Source organism: Coregonus lavaretus (genome assembly GCF_964263955.1).
Source record: "Coregonus lavaretus genome assembly, chromosome: 4".
NCBI lineage: Eukaryota > Metazoa > Chordata > Actinopteri > Salmoniformes > Salmonidae > Coregonus > Coregonus lavaretus.
The window spans coordinates 40646534-40663468 of NC_139991.1; the positions used below are offsets into that span (position 1 = coordinate 40646534).

General features: G+C 41.2%; 1 protein-coding gene across 1 annotated transcript in view; it reads left to right on the plus strand.

Moving 5' to 3' along the window:
* LOC311128225 (5-hydroxytryptamine receptor 4-like) overlaps nt 1-16935 on the plus strand; it is a gene marked incomplete at its 5' end in the record, with an annotated part of 73140 nt that overhangs the window by 8951 nt on the left and 47254 nt on the right. Inside the window, 2 exons of the mRNA XM_084160258.1 lie at nt 4094-4247; nt 5695-6272. Of these exons, the coding sequence (XP_084016384.1) occupies nt 4094-4247; nt 5695-6272 (732 nt within the window). The remainder of the gene's footprint in view (nt 1-4093; nt 4248-5694; nt 6273-16935) is intronic.

Genomic DNA, 16935 nt, shown 5'->3' on the forward strand with positions numbered 1-16935 from the left:
TACGCTACGCAGTGTATGTGAATTGACTGTCTCTACTCTCGCACGCAAATTTTGACGCCATTGACGGCGTCTCTCTGTGTGGTTTCGGCTTAACATATATTGACTTATGGGCTAATCAAGATATATTAGTGTTTTATTTTTCATGAATTTCATTTTTTTTTTTAGAATATTTCTTCCACTTTTACATTAAGGAGTATTTTGTGTAGATCGTTGACAAAAAATGACGATTAAATCCATTTTAATCCCACTTTGTAATGCAACAAAATGAGAAAAGAGTCAAGGGGTGTGAATACCTTCTGAAGGCACTGTATTTAATGGGCCATTGTGTAATGATTGATTGAAATAACTTTTTATTAGATAACAAGTTGTATGTTTTGATGGAGGTAGTTGATTTTGTGTCATGTATTTAATGTTTTGATAGTCTTAAAGGAAAATTCCACCCCGAAACTATATTTTGGTATTTGTTTAATTAGTCCATTGTTGACATAGTCCCAAAATGTTTTGCTTGTCAGCACTCAAGTTTTCAAGATATGTAACTTTCAAAATACAGAAATAATTCCCTGTATAATGCCATTTTGCATCATATGATGCTGCGTTTTGCATCATATATTGCAAGCTATATATTCATGTGCTGTGTGTGATAGCAAAAATGTAAGGTTTTTGTTGAAGATAGCTATGTCAGTGCCTGCAGAAAACCTGTCTTCTGTAGGTCTACTGTGTGCGGCATTGTTTCCCCTCAGCTAGCTAGCCAAACGTTAGATTTTACGTAGCTAGACCTATTCCCTGTCTCTGAGTTAATGTAGCCCTTTCCTGCAGTCAAATGACCAGATCGCCCTCTAGTGGCCTCATGGGTGGAATGTTATTAATATTCATTATATTTTTTTAACTGCCAAGAATTTGGTGTTTCTATGTCAAACGGTTTTGATATATTTCAGTCTTATGTGATGTACAGTGAGGGAAAAAAGTATTTGATCCCCTGCTGATTTTGTACGTTTGCCCACTGACAAAGAAATGATCAGTCTATAATTTTAATGGTAGGCTTATTTGAACAGTGAGAGACAGAATAACAACAACAAAATCCAGAAAAATGCATGTCAAAAATGTTATACATTTATTTGCATTTTAATGAGGGAAATAAGTATTTGACCCCTCTGCAAAACATGACTTAGTACTTGGTGGCAAAACCCTTGTTGGCAATCACAGAGGTCAGACATTTCTTGTAGTTGGCCACCAGGTTTGCACACATCTCCGGAGGGATTTTGTCCCACTCCTCTTTGCAGATTTTCTCCAAGTCATTAAGGTTTCGAGGCTGATGTTTGGCAACTCGAACCTTCAGCTCCCTTCACAGATTTTCTATGGGATTAAGGTCTTGAGACTGGCTAGGCCACTCCAGGACCTTAATGTGCTTCTTCTTGATCATTGCAACTCCACGAGGTGAGATCTTGCATGGAGCCCCAGGCTGAGGGAGATTGACAGTTCTTTTGTGTTTCTTCCATTTGCGAATAATCGCACCAACTGTTGTCACCTTCTCACCAAGCTGCTTGGCGATGGTCTTGTAGCCCATTCCAGCCTTGTGTAGGTCTACAATCTTGTCCCTGACATCCTTGGAGAGCTCTTTGGTCTTGGCCATGGTGGAGAGTTTGGAATCTGATTGATTGATTGCTTCTGTGGACAGGTGTCTTTTATACAGGTAACAAGCTGAGATTAGGAGCACTCCCTTTAAGACTGTGCTCCTAATCTCAGCTCGTTACCTGTATAAAAGACACCTGGGAGTCAGAAATCTTTCTGATTGAGAGCGGGTCAAATACTTATTTCCCTCATTAAAATGCAAATCAATTTATAACATTTTTGACATGCATTTCTCTGGATTTTGTTGTTGTTATTCTGTCTCTCATTGTTCAAATAAACCTACCATTAAAATTATAGACTGATCATTTCTTTGTCAGTGAGCAAACGTACAAAATCAGCAGGGGATCAAATACTTTTTTCCCTCACTGTATATCAAGTGTAATATTGGGATGCAAACTCAAAATTAAATACATTTCAATTCTATATCTGACATGGTACAGGTACAGTGAGGGAAAAAAGTATTTGATCCCCTGCTGATTTTGTACGTTTGCCAACTGACAAAGACATAATCAGTCTATAATTTTAATGGTAGGTTTATTTGAACAGTGAGAGACAGAATAACAACAACAAAATCCAGAAAAACGCATATCAAAATTTTTATAAATTGATTTGCATTTTAATGAGGGAAATACGTTTTTGATCCCTCTGCAAAACATGACTTAGTACTTGGTGGCAAAACCCTTGTTGGCAATCACAGAGGTCAGACGTTTCTTGTAGTTGGCCACCAGGTTTGCACACATCTCAGGAGGGATTTTGTTCCACTCCTCTTTGCAGATCTTCTCCAAGTCATTAAGGTTTCGAGGCTGACGTTTGGCAACTCAATAAATCAATTAATAAAATTTTGACATGCGTTTTTCTGGATTTTTTGTTGTTATTCTGTCTCTCACTGTTCAAATAAACCTACCATTAAAATTATAGACTCATCATTTCTTTGTCAGTGGGCAAACGTACAAAATCAGCAGGGGATCAAATACTTTTTTCCCTCACTGTATATCAAGTGTAATATTGGGATGCAAACTCAAAATTAAATACATTTCAATTCTATATCTGACATGGTACAGGTACTGTATGTAATACTGTAAACCATGCACAAAGTGGCTGGACTCAACTCAATGCAGATTAACGTCCTGCACTCAGCAATAGACTGTATAGGAGTAGAGCACGTTCTGAGTAATAGGAAAGGCCACAATGTGTGTGTGTGTGTGTGTGTGTGAGTGTGTGTGTGTGTGTGTGTGTGTTTGTGTGTGCGTGGGCTTGTGCAAGATTGTCGTGTGTCTTGATTATTGTTCAACATTTTATAATATTTTCTAATCCCCAGGTTGGTACCAATATGGCTGAATAACTCCGCCAGGCGACCAAAAGAACAAGAGACCCGAACCCTTCGTTCTGACTCTCGGGGACAATCACCTCTACTCCCTGGCATTCACCATCATGAATGGGCAGGCTCTGGAGCAGAAGACATTATGTTTCGTTGTTGCTGTTGTTTGACATAAATTCATGTTGAAAATGTATACCTGGTAGGGGCTGGGGGAGTGGTTACTTTTCTTCAGCCTCATTCCTCAGCTTTAATTGGAAGGGCTGCTGTGATATTTAAATGATGGATTGTGCTTCTAAAATGTTGGTTTATTTGTGTGTTCCTTATTTGTTTTTTAATCTTTTACATGACTTAATTTTGTAGTTGAAATTAAGAGCTGAAAATAAGCATTTGTGTAGTAACGTTGTAACATTGATTGTTATTGTTAGAAGTATTTGTACTTTAAGAAATTGTGCAGATTCTGTAATAGAGAGAAGGTTAAAAAAAAATAACCCAGCAAGAAAGTAGGAAATGACCTCTGCTGGGTAAATCAAAATCAAAATAATGATAACCCAGCAATAAAGTAATAAATAACCCTCTGCTGGGTTAAAAACACATGAATAGCAATAACCCAGCAAAAGAGTAAAAACCAACCCACTGCTGGGTAAAAATAACACAATTTGGGGTTAAATCAAGTTACCCAACAGTGCTGGGTCAAAATAAGCCAGTGCCAGGTATGTACTATATTGACCCAGCGCTGGGTTACAGAAATGACCCAAATTGGGTCATTATTGACACAGCATTTTTTAGAGTGTAACTTTTTATTAGAAGGATACTAAGTAGCCTTTGAAGTGATGAGTCACTGCTTGTCTTTCTTACCCCCCTATATAGGGCTAATGACACCATACATGGTACATTTAATAGAGGGTGTCAATTTAGTTTATAATTTGGTTATGCAAGTAATGAGATTATTTTAATGGATAAGGAATTAGGAATGAGTCATCATTGGCAATATTTTGGTATGTACATATTAGGTAGATATGTGTGGTATAAATTGAATTCAGAAAAATTGAATTCAGAAAAACACTATCAATAGATTACAGGTTTTTTCCTCAGTTGAATCTATGATGTTGTTGATGTTGTTATAATGTTGTTATATTCTTTTGATAGGTACTATGCGATCTGCTGCCAGCCGCTGGTGTACAGGAATAAGATGACTCCCGTCAGAGTGGCCCTAATGCTGGGGGGATGCTGGGTCATCCCCTCCTTCATCTCCTTCCTTCCCATCATGCAAAGCTGGCATGCCATAGGCATAGAGGACATTGTAAGTCTATAAGCAGCTGTGGCCAGCCTGTCTGTCTGATGGTTCTACTATAGACAGAGGCGTGCTCTGTAGTATAAATCATTTGATCTAATGTTTTGAACTACCATAAATCGTTTTGTTGATCCTTGAAAATGTGAAGAGGATAGATGTTAAGCGAAGGACACGTGGTTAAACCAACAAGCATTACATTTTTTATTTGAATAACATTTCAAGTTCATTGAATGGTGTTGTAGTAGTCAGAAAACAATTGTACTATTCACAGCCCTTTTCAGCTACAAGCATAACAGATCAAACTGGAGACCTATGTTTGTATAGTTGTTTTATGTTTTGACATGGTGCTGATTTTGAGCTGCTTGGATCATGAACTGTTCATGCATCAAGCTCTTTGGGGAGTGCAAACACACAAGCCCTCTTTTAGTTCTAAAAATAGTACTATGACTCATTGTTTCACCTTTGACACCTGAAAAAACATATCTCTGTCAAATGATGGCACTGATGTTTGTTTACAAAATTCAAATTACCCATATACACTGACTGTATAAAACATTAGGAACACCTTCCTAATATTGAGTTGCAGGCCCTTTTGCCCTCAGAACAGCCTCAATTCATCGGGGCATGGACTACAAGGTGTCAAAAGCGTTCCACAGTGATGCTGGCCCATGTTGACTCCAATGCTTCACACAGTTATGTCAAGTTGGCTGGATGTCCTTTGGGTTGTGGACCATTCTTGATACACACGGAAACTGTTGAGCGTGAAAAACCCAGCAGTGTTGAAGTTCTTGTCACACTCAAACCGGTGCGCCTGGCACCTACTACCATACCCCGTTCAAAGGCACTTAAATATTATGTCTTGCCCATTCACCCTCTGAATGGCACACATAAACAATACGTCTCAGTTGTCTCAAGGTTTACAAATCCTTCTTTAACCTGCCTCCTCCCCTTCATCTACACTGATTGAAGTGAATTTAACAGGTGAAATCAATAAGGGATCATAGCTTTCACCTGGATTCACCTGGTCAGTCTGTCATGGAAAGAGCAGGTGTTCCTAATGTTTTGTACGCTCAGTGTAAGTGCCTTCCAAGTGCACTCAACCATCCTAGGCTAAAGCTACCACTACCATTTACATAGACATAAACACCCAAGAGAATTCCAGGCACACAGCCTCTTGCACTGAGATCTAAACACTGGAGTCAGTGCTGAGCACAATCCACAGCTACCAGTTTATGAACACAAATAATATTATATGTCAACGTCTACCCGTTCAAAGTTTGTTTTAAGAGAGTCAGTAAAATGGGCAGAAGGCAATCGTTACACTCTCAGTTGAAGGGGACACAAGTGTGTCACTATTCCATGTGGATGTGGATACAACAGAACGTGCACGCCTCTTCCTGTATGTGGATCTGCTTGTTCATTGATTGTTCTCTCTCTGCATGCTGTCTGTCTCCAGATTGAGGAGAGGAAGTTCAACAGCAGCAGCAACAAGACCAACTGTGTATTCGTGGTGAACCGTCCGCATGCTCTCATCTGCTCCGCTGTGGCCTTCTACGTTCCCCTGGGCCTCATGGTCCTGGCCTACCAGCGCATCTACATCACCGCCATGGGCCACGCGCGGCAGATCGGCACGCTGCAGCGGGCAGGCTCCGCCCACTACTCGGCGCCCCCTCATCACTACCTCAGCTCCGAGCAGCAGGGCTCCAACCGCATGCGCATCGAGACCAAGGCTGCCAAGACCCTGGCTGTCATCATGGGCTGCTTCTGCCTCTGCTGGGCCCCCTTCTTCATCACCAATGTGGTGGACCCCTTCATCCACTACAGTGTGCCCTGGCAAATGTGGACCGCCTGGCTGTGGCTTGGCTATATTAACTCTGGCCTTAACCCCTTTCTCTACGCTTTCCTGAACAGGGCCTTCAGACGGGCCTTCCTCATGGTACTGTGTTGTGGTGATGAGAGACACGTACGCCAGAGGAGCTACGGCCCCACCAGACGCTACTCTGGATCCGTCAACGGGACCTCCATCGCACTCAGGTAAGGAACTGATACTGGACCACCCACCCATGTCCTACCTTTTATTAATTAGCCTTGAATTAAGATAATTCTCTCTCAGGTACAGATACATAATATTCTCTCAGGTATGTGGGTTAAGCTGAGTCTCTGGTGCCCTATTTTACTTAAAATACATTTAGATTAATCTGAGATTAGATATTGCCCAAGACGTTTGAGGTCTGGAGAGAAAATCTGGTTATTCTCCAATCAGGGTCATCAAAGAATGAATATTTACATCAGATTTGAACATGTTGAATCAGAAGCTTGAATTTGTTTAACTGTTGAATGTCTGTGTGTTATTTTAACATTTCTCTCAGTTATCCATGGTTCAGTGGTGTTATGAGTACATGTGCTTTTATAGACAAAACTGTCTAATCTTTTTCTTCGTTTTCAGGATACATAATACATTTACAGTTGAAGTTGGAAGTTTACATACACCTTAGCCAAATACATTTAAACTCACTTTCACAATTCCTGACATTTAATCCTAGTAAAAATTCCCTGTCTTAGGTCAGTTAGGATCACCACTTTATTTTAAGAATGTGAAATGTCAGAATAATAGTAGAGAGAATGATTTATTTCAGCTTTTATTTATTTCATCACATTCCCAGTGGGTCAGAAGTTTACGTACACTCAATTAGTATTTGGTAGCATTGCCTTTAAATTGTTTAACTTTGGTCAAACGTTTTGGGTAGCCTTCCACAAGCTTCCCACAATAAGTTGGGTGAATTTTGGCCCATTCCTCCTGACAGAGCTGGTGTAACTGAGTCAGGTTTGTAGGCCTCCTTGCTCGCACACGCTTTTTCAGTTCTGCCCACAAATGTTCTATAGGATTGAGGTCAGGGCTTTGTGATGGCCACTCCAATACCTTGACTTTGTTGTCCTTAAGCCATTTTTCCACAACTTTGATAGTATGCTTGGGGTCATTGTCCATTTGGAAGACCCATTTGCGACCAAGCTTTAACTTCCTGACTGATGTCTTGAGATGTTCCTTCAATATATCCACATAATTTTCCTTCCTCATGATGCCATCTATTTTGTGAACTGCACCAGTCCCTCCTGCAGCAAAGCACCCCCACAGCATGTTGCTGCCACCCCCGTGCTTCACGGTTGGGATGGTGTTCTTCGGCTTGCAAGCAATCCCCTTTTTCCTCCGAACATAACGATGGTCATTATGGCCAAACAGTTCTATTTTTGTTTCATCAGACCAGAGGACATTTCTCCAAAAAGTACGATCTTTGTCCCCATGTGCAGTTGCAAACTGTATTCTGGCTTTTTTATGGCGGTTTTGGAGCAGTGGCTTCTTCCTTGCTGAGCGGCCTTTCAGGTTATGTCAATATAGGACTCGTTTTACTGTGGATATAGATACTTTTGTACCTGCTTCACAAGGTCCTTTGCTGTTGTTCTGGGATTTATTTGCACTTTTCGCACCAAAGTTTGTTCATCTCTAGGAGACAGAAGGCATCTCCTTCCTGAGCGGTATGACGGCTGCGTGGTCCCATGGTGTTTATACTTGCGTACTATTGTTTGTACAGATGAACGTGGTACCTTCAGGCGTTTGGAAATTGCTCCCAAGGATGAACCAGACTTGTGGAGGTCTACCATTTTTTTCTGAGGTCTTGGCTGATTTCTTTTGATTTTCCCATGATGTCAAGCAAAGAGGCACTGAGTTTGAAGGTAGGCCTTGAAATACATCCACAGGTACACCTCCAATTGACTCAAATGATGTCAATTAGTCTATCAGAAGCTTCTAAAGCCATGACATCATTTTCTGGAATTTTCCAAGCTGTTTAAAGGCACAGTCAATTTAGTGTATGTAAACTTCTGACCCACTGGAATTGTGATACAGTGAATCATAAGTTAAATAATCTGTCTGTAAACAATTGTTTGAAAAATTACTTGTGTCATGCACAAAGTAGATGTCCTAACCGACTTGCCAAAACTATAGTTTGTTAACAAGAAATTTGGGGAGTGGTTGAAAAACAAGTTTTAATGACTCCAACCTAAGTGTATGTAAACTTCCGACTTCAACTGTACCTCTGCTCTGAATGTGGGAAAGAAGGAAACATTAGGAAAGTCTTGTAGTGGTGCATATTGTATATAATATGGTATAGAATACACATGGTTAAGTAGAAAACCAGAAAGCCAGAATAGGTTATCGTCAAGTGAAGACAAGTAAAGGATGGGGCATCATTAAGGAGATTTAGATTCTTATACCCTGTTTTTTTCCATACCCAATTTGGTTGGGCTCGTTGAGCAGTGCTCTACTCTTCTGCCAGACTAAGAGGCCCATGTGTAAGGAAGGCACTTAGGCCACTCAGCCCGCGCCTATATGACCTCATCAACACTACTGGTTACACAGAGGGGGGAAAACAAAATGGATGTGACTATATCCTGGAATGTCCTGGTGCTTTTTAAACCACATTGGCATTTTGAAATGGGATAGTATTTGTTTATTAACATGTTTATTCATGTTTTTATGATTATATTTTCCTTTTTAAATCGGATGAGGTGCCGGATGTTGTGACCTTTTTGTGTCATCATTTATCTTTCTCAAGGGTTGTGGAGGCTGTGTAGAGAAGAGAGAGAGAGAGAGAGAGAGAGAGAGAGAGAGAGAGAGAGAGAGAGAGAGAGAGAGAGAGAGAGAAGTAGCTGGTTTTACATGCTTCTCTCCAGGGTGATTTAGCCTTTTGTTATTGTTCAGTGTTTTGTTTGTGAGTTTTTCACATAATGATTATAACTTTGTTTCCATACAAAGTGTTACAAGTCTACCGTCCATGTGTTTCTATTTTATTATGTTTTGGAAAATAACATGCTTAACTGGTAACTCTGCGGCTGTATTCACAGTTGTAGTGGTTACTCATTGGATTAATTTTTGTGTAATGTAGTAGGCAGAAAAACAAACAGTATTAGAGACACCCTAATGTCTCTCATTTAAAAATGTCTGAGACACAAAGCAGATGTCTATTTTTCCGCTCAGAATCAAATTACTGCAACTAGAATAGAAGCTGTTGGAAAGTCATTAAGGATTTTGAGTAAGATACTTTTTCTTCAAGCATTAAAGTGGTCAGCACTGTTCATTTGGGTACAGTTCCACGTGCACTAGTGCAGCCATGTGATTTGTGTGGCGTTTGTGGTTATTGCACATCAATAATACATTTCTAAGTAAAATGAGATGTGATGTTTTCAGTCACAAGGGCTATTTCTGCCTGCAACAATTGTTCTACCTAGCAGCAATACGAAGCATGGTCTTCACTATGTGACTGACTGTAGTAGATTATTCCAAAGATACAGTAGAGAGAGATGCACTGTCAGCTTTGTGGCTTTATATATTGTATTTTCTATATTACTGTGGTTGAACTCAACCTCCCATGCAGCGACCTGAGTGGTATACTACTAAGAAGATATGGGGCGTCTCTATCCAAAATGCATGCATTTGTAAGAAAGTGTGCATGTGTCAATGTCTTATTTCTGAATGTCTTAACTCACCACGTACACCACTCATTTATTATTCGCTTTACACAAGTCAATAAAGTCTGTTTTATTAACATCCATTACGAATGATAGCTTTTTCAAATACTGAGGAACTTTCGAACACTCCCTGGCTCGATAAACACCATATGTCGGTGTGAAATAGCAAAATATCATGATCTGCTGAACCCATATTTCCAGTGGAAACGTCATAAAACACTTTCTGTCCCGAGCTCACTGGCGCAGGAAATGTTGAGGGCCCGGAATAGTCTAGTTGATACAATGTTGCAAGTTCGTTAGAGACAGCTTCTGGCCTGACCCTGTGATGATTTGATACATTGTTGAACTTCACTAGCAATAGCTCAAGTCAAGACAGATAGAAAGGGAGGCAGACAGGCGGAGAAGAGAGATGAATGTGATTGAAAGAACCAGAATTTTAAATCAGGATATTTTTTACTGTTTTTATTTGTTGGCTTTGGGCCTATGTATTGTACTTAGTTGATGATGGAAGTTATAGGCCTACTGCTGCATTGGCCTATAGGTCATCTCTGAGTTCTATGCTCTCATTTCTTTAACCGCCAATGGATCATAGTGTACCAATGTGTCCAAATGGCAGAGGCTATAGTGCTCTCGCCTTCAGATTTGTATGATTAATGTGACAATGATTTTGAGAATGATTATTGAAATGAAACTGTACCACGGAAATGTGCATTTTAAAAGAATCATAACTGGCACACAGATCGGTAGAAATGGTAGGATAAATTGTAAGCTTCCCCAAACTTGAAACTCACGAGCTGCCCATGGTCTTTACTATTACACCCATTTAAAAAATTGTGAACGCGCAAGCGTCCCGTGAAAAAAACGGAACCTCTTATGGAAATCAAACTGAAATCTAACTGATTCGTTCCGGCACTGGGTCTGGCAAGCTACATCTACGCAAGCTTTTATAAAGCTAGCCAGCTTCAGTTAGCGTCACATTCCATGCCAGGCTTCAACTGTACTACGACGGTAGATATTGCTCATCCACCTGCTAAAAACTCTAGAAGGTCTGTAACGGCGCGTGCATGTCGCAGATGGCTAGTTGAACACCGAAGTCTTCATTGAAACATCAATCCATGGACGAGTCAGTGCCACATTTTCATTTGTGCTGAAATCAAAATGAAAGAAAAGTTATCTTGCAAATTCAGCAGGCTATGATGTGAAATAGACTTTTATAAGTGCTGTATTTATTTGATTACTTATCATTAATGGCTTCTTTGGTGTGCTTATCACTCCTATTGCTCCTTCTTCTATCTGTGTAACCAACCTGGTCTCAGAGCTTTTCGTATTATTATGTATGTAAAAATGAGATACCTCATTTAGTATGATATGTTAGCTTTGGTATGGTTACATAAGACAAATGGTTACTTAAGGAGGGTGTATGGGTGAGTGAGTGAATTAGAATCTCATCACAGACAACTTTGGCATTTTTAGCTAATTAGCAACTTTTCAACTACTTACTACTTTTTTGCGACTTTTTGCAACTACTTAGCATGTTAGCTAACCCTTCCCCTAACCTTAACCCTTTTAGCTAACCCTCCCCCTTATGGCTGACCCTAATTAGTCGACTGGTCGATTGTTTGGTCGATAGACAGTTGGTCAACCAAGATGGCACAGTCCAAGAAGAAGGGGAGTGTGGCTAAAATGCAATGCACGTCTCTCCCCAGACTGCGCTCTCTCCTGCTAATTTGTGCACATTAATTTTTTCATAATTTAAGTGTGTGAATTGTGTGCATTTGATTGTTAGTGTCTATCAATTCCCCATTACATACACTATATCTACAAAAGTATGTGGACACCCCTTCAAATTAGTGGATTCACCTATTTCAGCCACACCTGTTGCTGACAGGTGTATAAAATCTAGCACACAGCCATGCAATCTCCATAGGCATTGGCAGTAGAATGGCCTTACTGAAGAGCTCAGTGACTTCAACGTGGCACCGTCATAGGATGGCATCTTTTCAACAAGTCAGTTTGTCAAATTTCTGCCCTGCTAGAGCTGCCACGGTCAACTGTAAGTGCTGTTATTGTGAAGTGGAAACGTCTAGGAGCAACAACTGCTCAGCCGCTAAGTGGTAGGCCACACAAACTCAGAACGGGACCGTCGAGTGCTGAAGCACGTAGCGCGTAAAAAATGTCTGTCCTCGGTTGCAACACTCGCTACTGAGTTCCAAACTGCCTCTGGAAGCAACGTCAGGACAATAACTGCTCGTCGGGAGCTTCATGAAATGGGTTTCCATGGCAGAGCAGCCGCACACAAGCCTAAGATCACCATGTGCAATGCCAAGTGTCGGTTGGAGTGGTGTAAAGCTCACCGCCATTGGACTCTGGAGCAGTGGGAACGCATTCTCTGGAGGGATGAATCACGCTTCACCATCTGGCAGTCCGACTGACGAATTAGGGTTTTGCGGATGCCAGGAGAACGCTACCTGCCCGAATGCATAGTGCCAACTGTAAAGTTTGATGGAGGAGGAATAATGGTCTGGGGCTGTTTTTCATGGTTCGGGCTAGGCCCCTTAGTTCCAGTGAAGGGAAATCTTAACGCTACAGCATACAATTACATTCTAGATGATTCTGTGCTTCCAACTTTGTGGCAACAGTTTGGGGAAGGCCCTTTCCTGTTTCAGCAGTGAGGCCCATACAGAAATGGTTTGTCAAGATAGATGTGGAAGAACTTGACTGGCCTGCACAGAGCCCTGACCTCAACCCCATCGAACACCTTTGGGATTAATTGGAACGCCGACTCCAAGCCAGGCCTAAGCGCCCAACATCAGTGCCCGACCTCACTAATGCTCTTGTGGCTGAATTGAAGCAAGTCCCCGCAGCGATGTTCCAACATCTAGTGGAAAGCCTTCCCAGAAGAGTGGAGGCTGTTATAGCAGCAAAGGGGGGACCAACGCCATAATAATGCCAATGATATTGGAATGAGATGTTTGATGAGCAGGTGTCCACATACTCATGGTAATGTAGTGTATATCAATTAGTACAGTTATCATTAATTCCAAAAATGTATAATCTACAATGTTTGTTTGGTTACGGTAATTTCTGTTGATGCATTCAATAGGCTATATTATTATTCCAGTGTTTTACCATTCTCATTGTCAGAGTGGACACATTGTTTGCAGAGCGTACAACCTATGCTACACTTGTGAGAAACAAGTTTTGATTTATTTCATTCCACTTATGAGTTTTGTCAATTTAGTCTGTCTTTTGTTTAGAGCGCTCCTGTCAATGTTGAGTAAGGAAGCACACCTGTTAACGCATAGAGGTAGGCCTATAGGCTACCTGGCCTGCGTGCAAATGTAGGCATATAAATGTGCTCATTTGGGGATCTGATAGTATTTCTGCTTGGCTTAACACACCACTACTAATGAACTGCGGAGCTTCTCAAAGTAATGTTTTCTTCATCTCAAACAGCAAGCAAAGAAAGTCTGTTTTTACATCCACATCCATTAAGAATGACAATAGTTCCTCAATGTATTTGAAAAATCTTTCCAGTTCTCTCCCTTTCGATAACCAGTCAGCGAGAAAGGTAAAATTGTCATGCTCTGATCCAGTGGAAACGTCATAAAATAGGCCTACCTGATTACTTCTTATCCCTTGTGCAAATAGCCTACACCTGTGTATGTCCCAGGCTCACTGGCACTGGAAACTTTTATACAATGTTGCAAGTATGCTAGCACATTCGGGCTGGACCCAAGTTAATAGTTGATACAATGTTTAAAGTTCTTTACAGACAGACAGGCAATGTATTGCCAATGTGATTTATAGGATATTTATTTTTATCAGGATATATTCAACCTGCAGGCTGCACTGTTTTTATTTGTTGGCTTTATAGGTTATTTTTACATAGTTTACAATGGCAATAGAAGTTACTTTTTAGGTTTGTATCATTTAGATTTTTATATCATTTTGATTAACCACATGAAATGATTTTGAGATACGTAGATGTTATTATAAATTAAATTAAACTGTTCCACGAAAATGTGCATATGAAAACCATAACTGGTACGTAGATCGGTAGAAATTGTAAGATAAATTGGCATTCCACATGAGGAAGGTTGCCGACTCCTCGTGTAGCCTATTACCAACAACTTCAGGAGTGTAACGGCAGAAACTGCGAAAGCCAGTAGGAGCGGGAGGAGGATGGTCGGGTCAGGTTAAGGTTATTTTCTTCTGGTTGTCTTGATCTCTGGCTCACTCTTGAGTCATTTGTGTCTTATTTCTTTAAACAGTGCGCTTAAAGCATCAGACAAGCTCAATGCATACAGTATAGTTGATTTTATTAAAACACATAGGGTGTGTCTATATATGGAAAAATACACATTTAAAAATTTCAACCAATCGATTGGTCGAAAGAACAGACGACTTTAAGTCTACCAATATTTTGTTGTTGTTGGGGACAGCCCTACTTCCCCTAACCCTTTAACCTAACTCCTAAGCTTAACCCTAACCTTAACCCTAACCCCTAGACTAGGTAACGTTAGCCACCTAGCCACCTAGCTAGAATTCGTAACATATCAAACGTTTTGCAAATTTATAAATAATTGTATGTTTTGCAAATTTGTAACATGTAATATGAATTGTAATTCAAATCAAATCAAATCAAATCAAATTTTATTGGTCACATGCGCCGAATACAACAGGTGCAGACATTACAGTGAAATGCTTACTTACAGCCCTTAACCAACAGTGCATTTATTTTAAACAAAAAAGTAAGAATAAAACAACAACAAAAAAGTGTTGAGAAAAAAAGAGCAGAAGTAAAAAATAAAGTGACAGTAGGGAGGCTATATATACAATAGAATAAAGTGACAGTAGGGAGGCTATATATACAGGGGGGTCCCGTTGCATAGTCAATGTGCGGGGGCACCGGCTAGTTGAGGTAATATGTACATGTGGGTAGAGTTAAAGTGACTATGCATAAATACTTAACAGAGTAGCAGCAGCGTAAAAAGGATGGGGTGGGGGGGCAGTGCAAATAGTCCGGGTAGCCATGATTAGCTGTTCAGGAGTCTTATGGCTTGGGGGTAGAAGCTGTTGAGAAGTCTTTTGGACCTAGACTTGGCACTCCGGTACCGCTTGCCGTGCGGTAGCAGAGAGAACAGTCTATGACTAGGGTGACTGGAGTCTTTGACAATTTTGAGGGCCTTCCTCTGACACCGCCTGGTATAGAGGTCCTGGATGGCAGGGAGCTTTGCCCCAGTGATGTACTGGGCCGTACGCACTACCCTCTGTAGTGCCTTGCGGTCAGAGGCCAAGCAGTTGCCATACCAGGCGGTGATGCAACCAGTCAGGATGCTCTCGATGGTGCAGCTGTAGAATTTTTTGAGGATCTGAGGACCCATGCCAAATCTTTTTAGTCTCCTGAGGGGGAATAGGCTTTGTCGTGCCCTCTTCACGACTGTCTTGGTGTGTTTGGACCATGATAGTTCGTTGGTGATGTGGACACCAAGGAACTTGAAGCTCTCAACCTGTTCCACTACAGCCCCGTCGATGAGAATGGGGGCGTGCTCAGTCCTCTTTTTTTTCCTGTAGTCCACAATCATCTCCTTTGTCTTGGTCACGTTGAGGGAGAGGTTGTTGTCCTGGCACCACACGGCCAGATCTCTGACCTCCTCCCTATAGGCTGTCTCATCGTTGTCGGTGATCAGGCCTACCACTGTTGTGTCGTCGGCAAACTTAATGATGGTGTTGGAGTCGTGCCTGGCCATGCAGTCATGGGTGAACAGAGAGTACAGGAGGGGACTGAGCACGCACCCCTGAGGGGCCCCCGTGTTGAGGATCAGTGTGGCAGATGTGTTGTTACCTACCCTTACCACCTGGGGGCGGCCCGTCAGGAAGTCCAGGATCCAGTTGCAGAGGGAGGTGTTTAGTCCCAGGATCCTTAGCTTAGTGATGAGCTTTGAGGGCACTATGGTGACATATCTATTGGCACTATGGTGACAATTCGTAACATATCATACGAAATGGGTGATGGACATCCACAAATTGATACATACCATACAAAACATAACATATCATACTTAATGGAGTATCTCGGATTTATATACAGAATAATATGAAATGCTCAGAGAACAGGTTGGTGTAACAGCTTGTTGTGTTGTGGCCATAGACATAATCCATAGAAGGGTTTTGGAACCTCTAACCCTGGCAATTTTACTGTTAAACTCCTGGGTACACTAGCAATGGCTGCCAGTTTTGACTTGAATGGAAACTTCCATCTGTAAGGGTTGGTGTGAGGTATGACCCAGGTGCTGTCGGTGCAGGATAGACAGTAGGCAGTAGGCAAAGATGGTGAAACAAGGATCTTTACTTGTGGTCCCAAACCCAGGATACAAAAGAATGGATTTATCACGAAAAATAAAGGAGGAGCAAATTGGTCTCCTAAAACAGGCTGACAGCAAAAATACGAAATACTAACTATGACTGAAAACAACAATGAAACAGGGAGAACACTTCTCACGTACCTGTACTTCCGTCTCGTGATCAGACACTGATTCGTACTGCTTGACATCAAGAAACTAGCAGAGAAAACTGAGCAAGGGAACACAGGGAAGTGAGGGCGTAAATACACAGGTGAACAGAAAGACACAGGTGACACCAATAGGATGATGATTAGTCCCGACTGTGAGTGAGGAGGTGCCTAAGGTTGTCGGATGATGACACCTAGTGGGTCACTCCGGAACTGCGACCTGCTCCTGTAACATCCATATATGGATTATATGTCTATGGTTGGTTGCAGTGCTCAGTTTGCCTTTTGCAAATGTCCAAAACATTGCGAAAAACGTATAGTTTGGGAAGCAACTGCTGTCATTACTACATGGTAGGTATTTTAACATGACTATTTTTTACAAACAAAAACATATTTGATTAATAAAACATTTAATCAGTCGTCTTCCTCAAATAAAGGGGATGATATAATATTTGCGAGAGGGAGGGTATCTGATTTCATTGGTCCTCAACTCGTGACTCAAACACTTCAATAAATTGAGTTAACCCTGAGTGAGCCTGCCCTGGAGCAGGTTAGTTCTGAAGGATTCGTTGCCATAGAAATGTACCTGGTTAAAAGGTGAGCCACTTTCGTGGTAACGGTTATCCCTAGTTGAACCAAAGTTCCTTTCTATAGAAAACA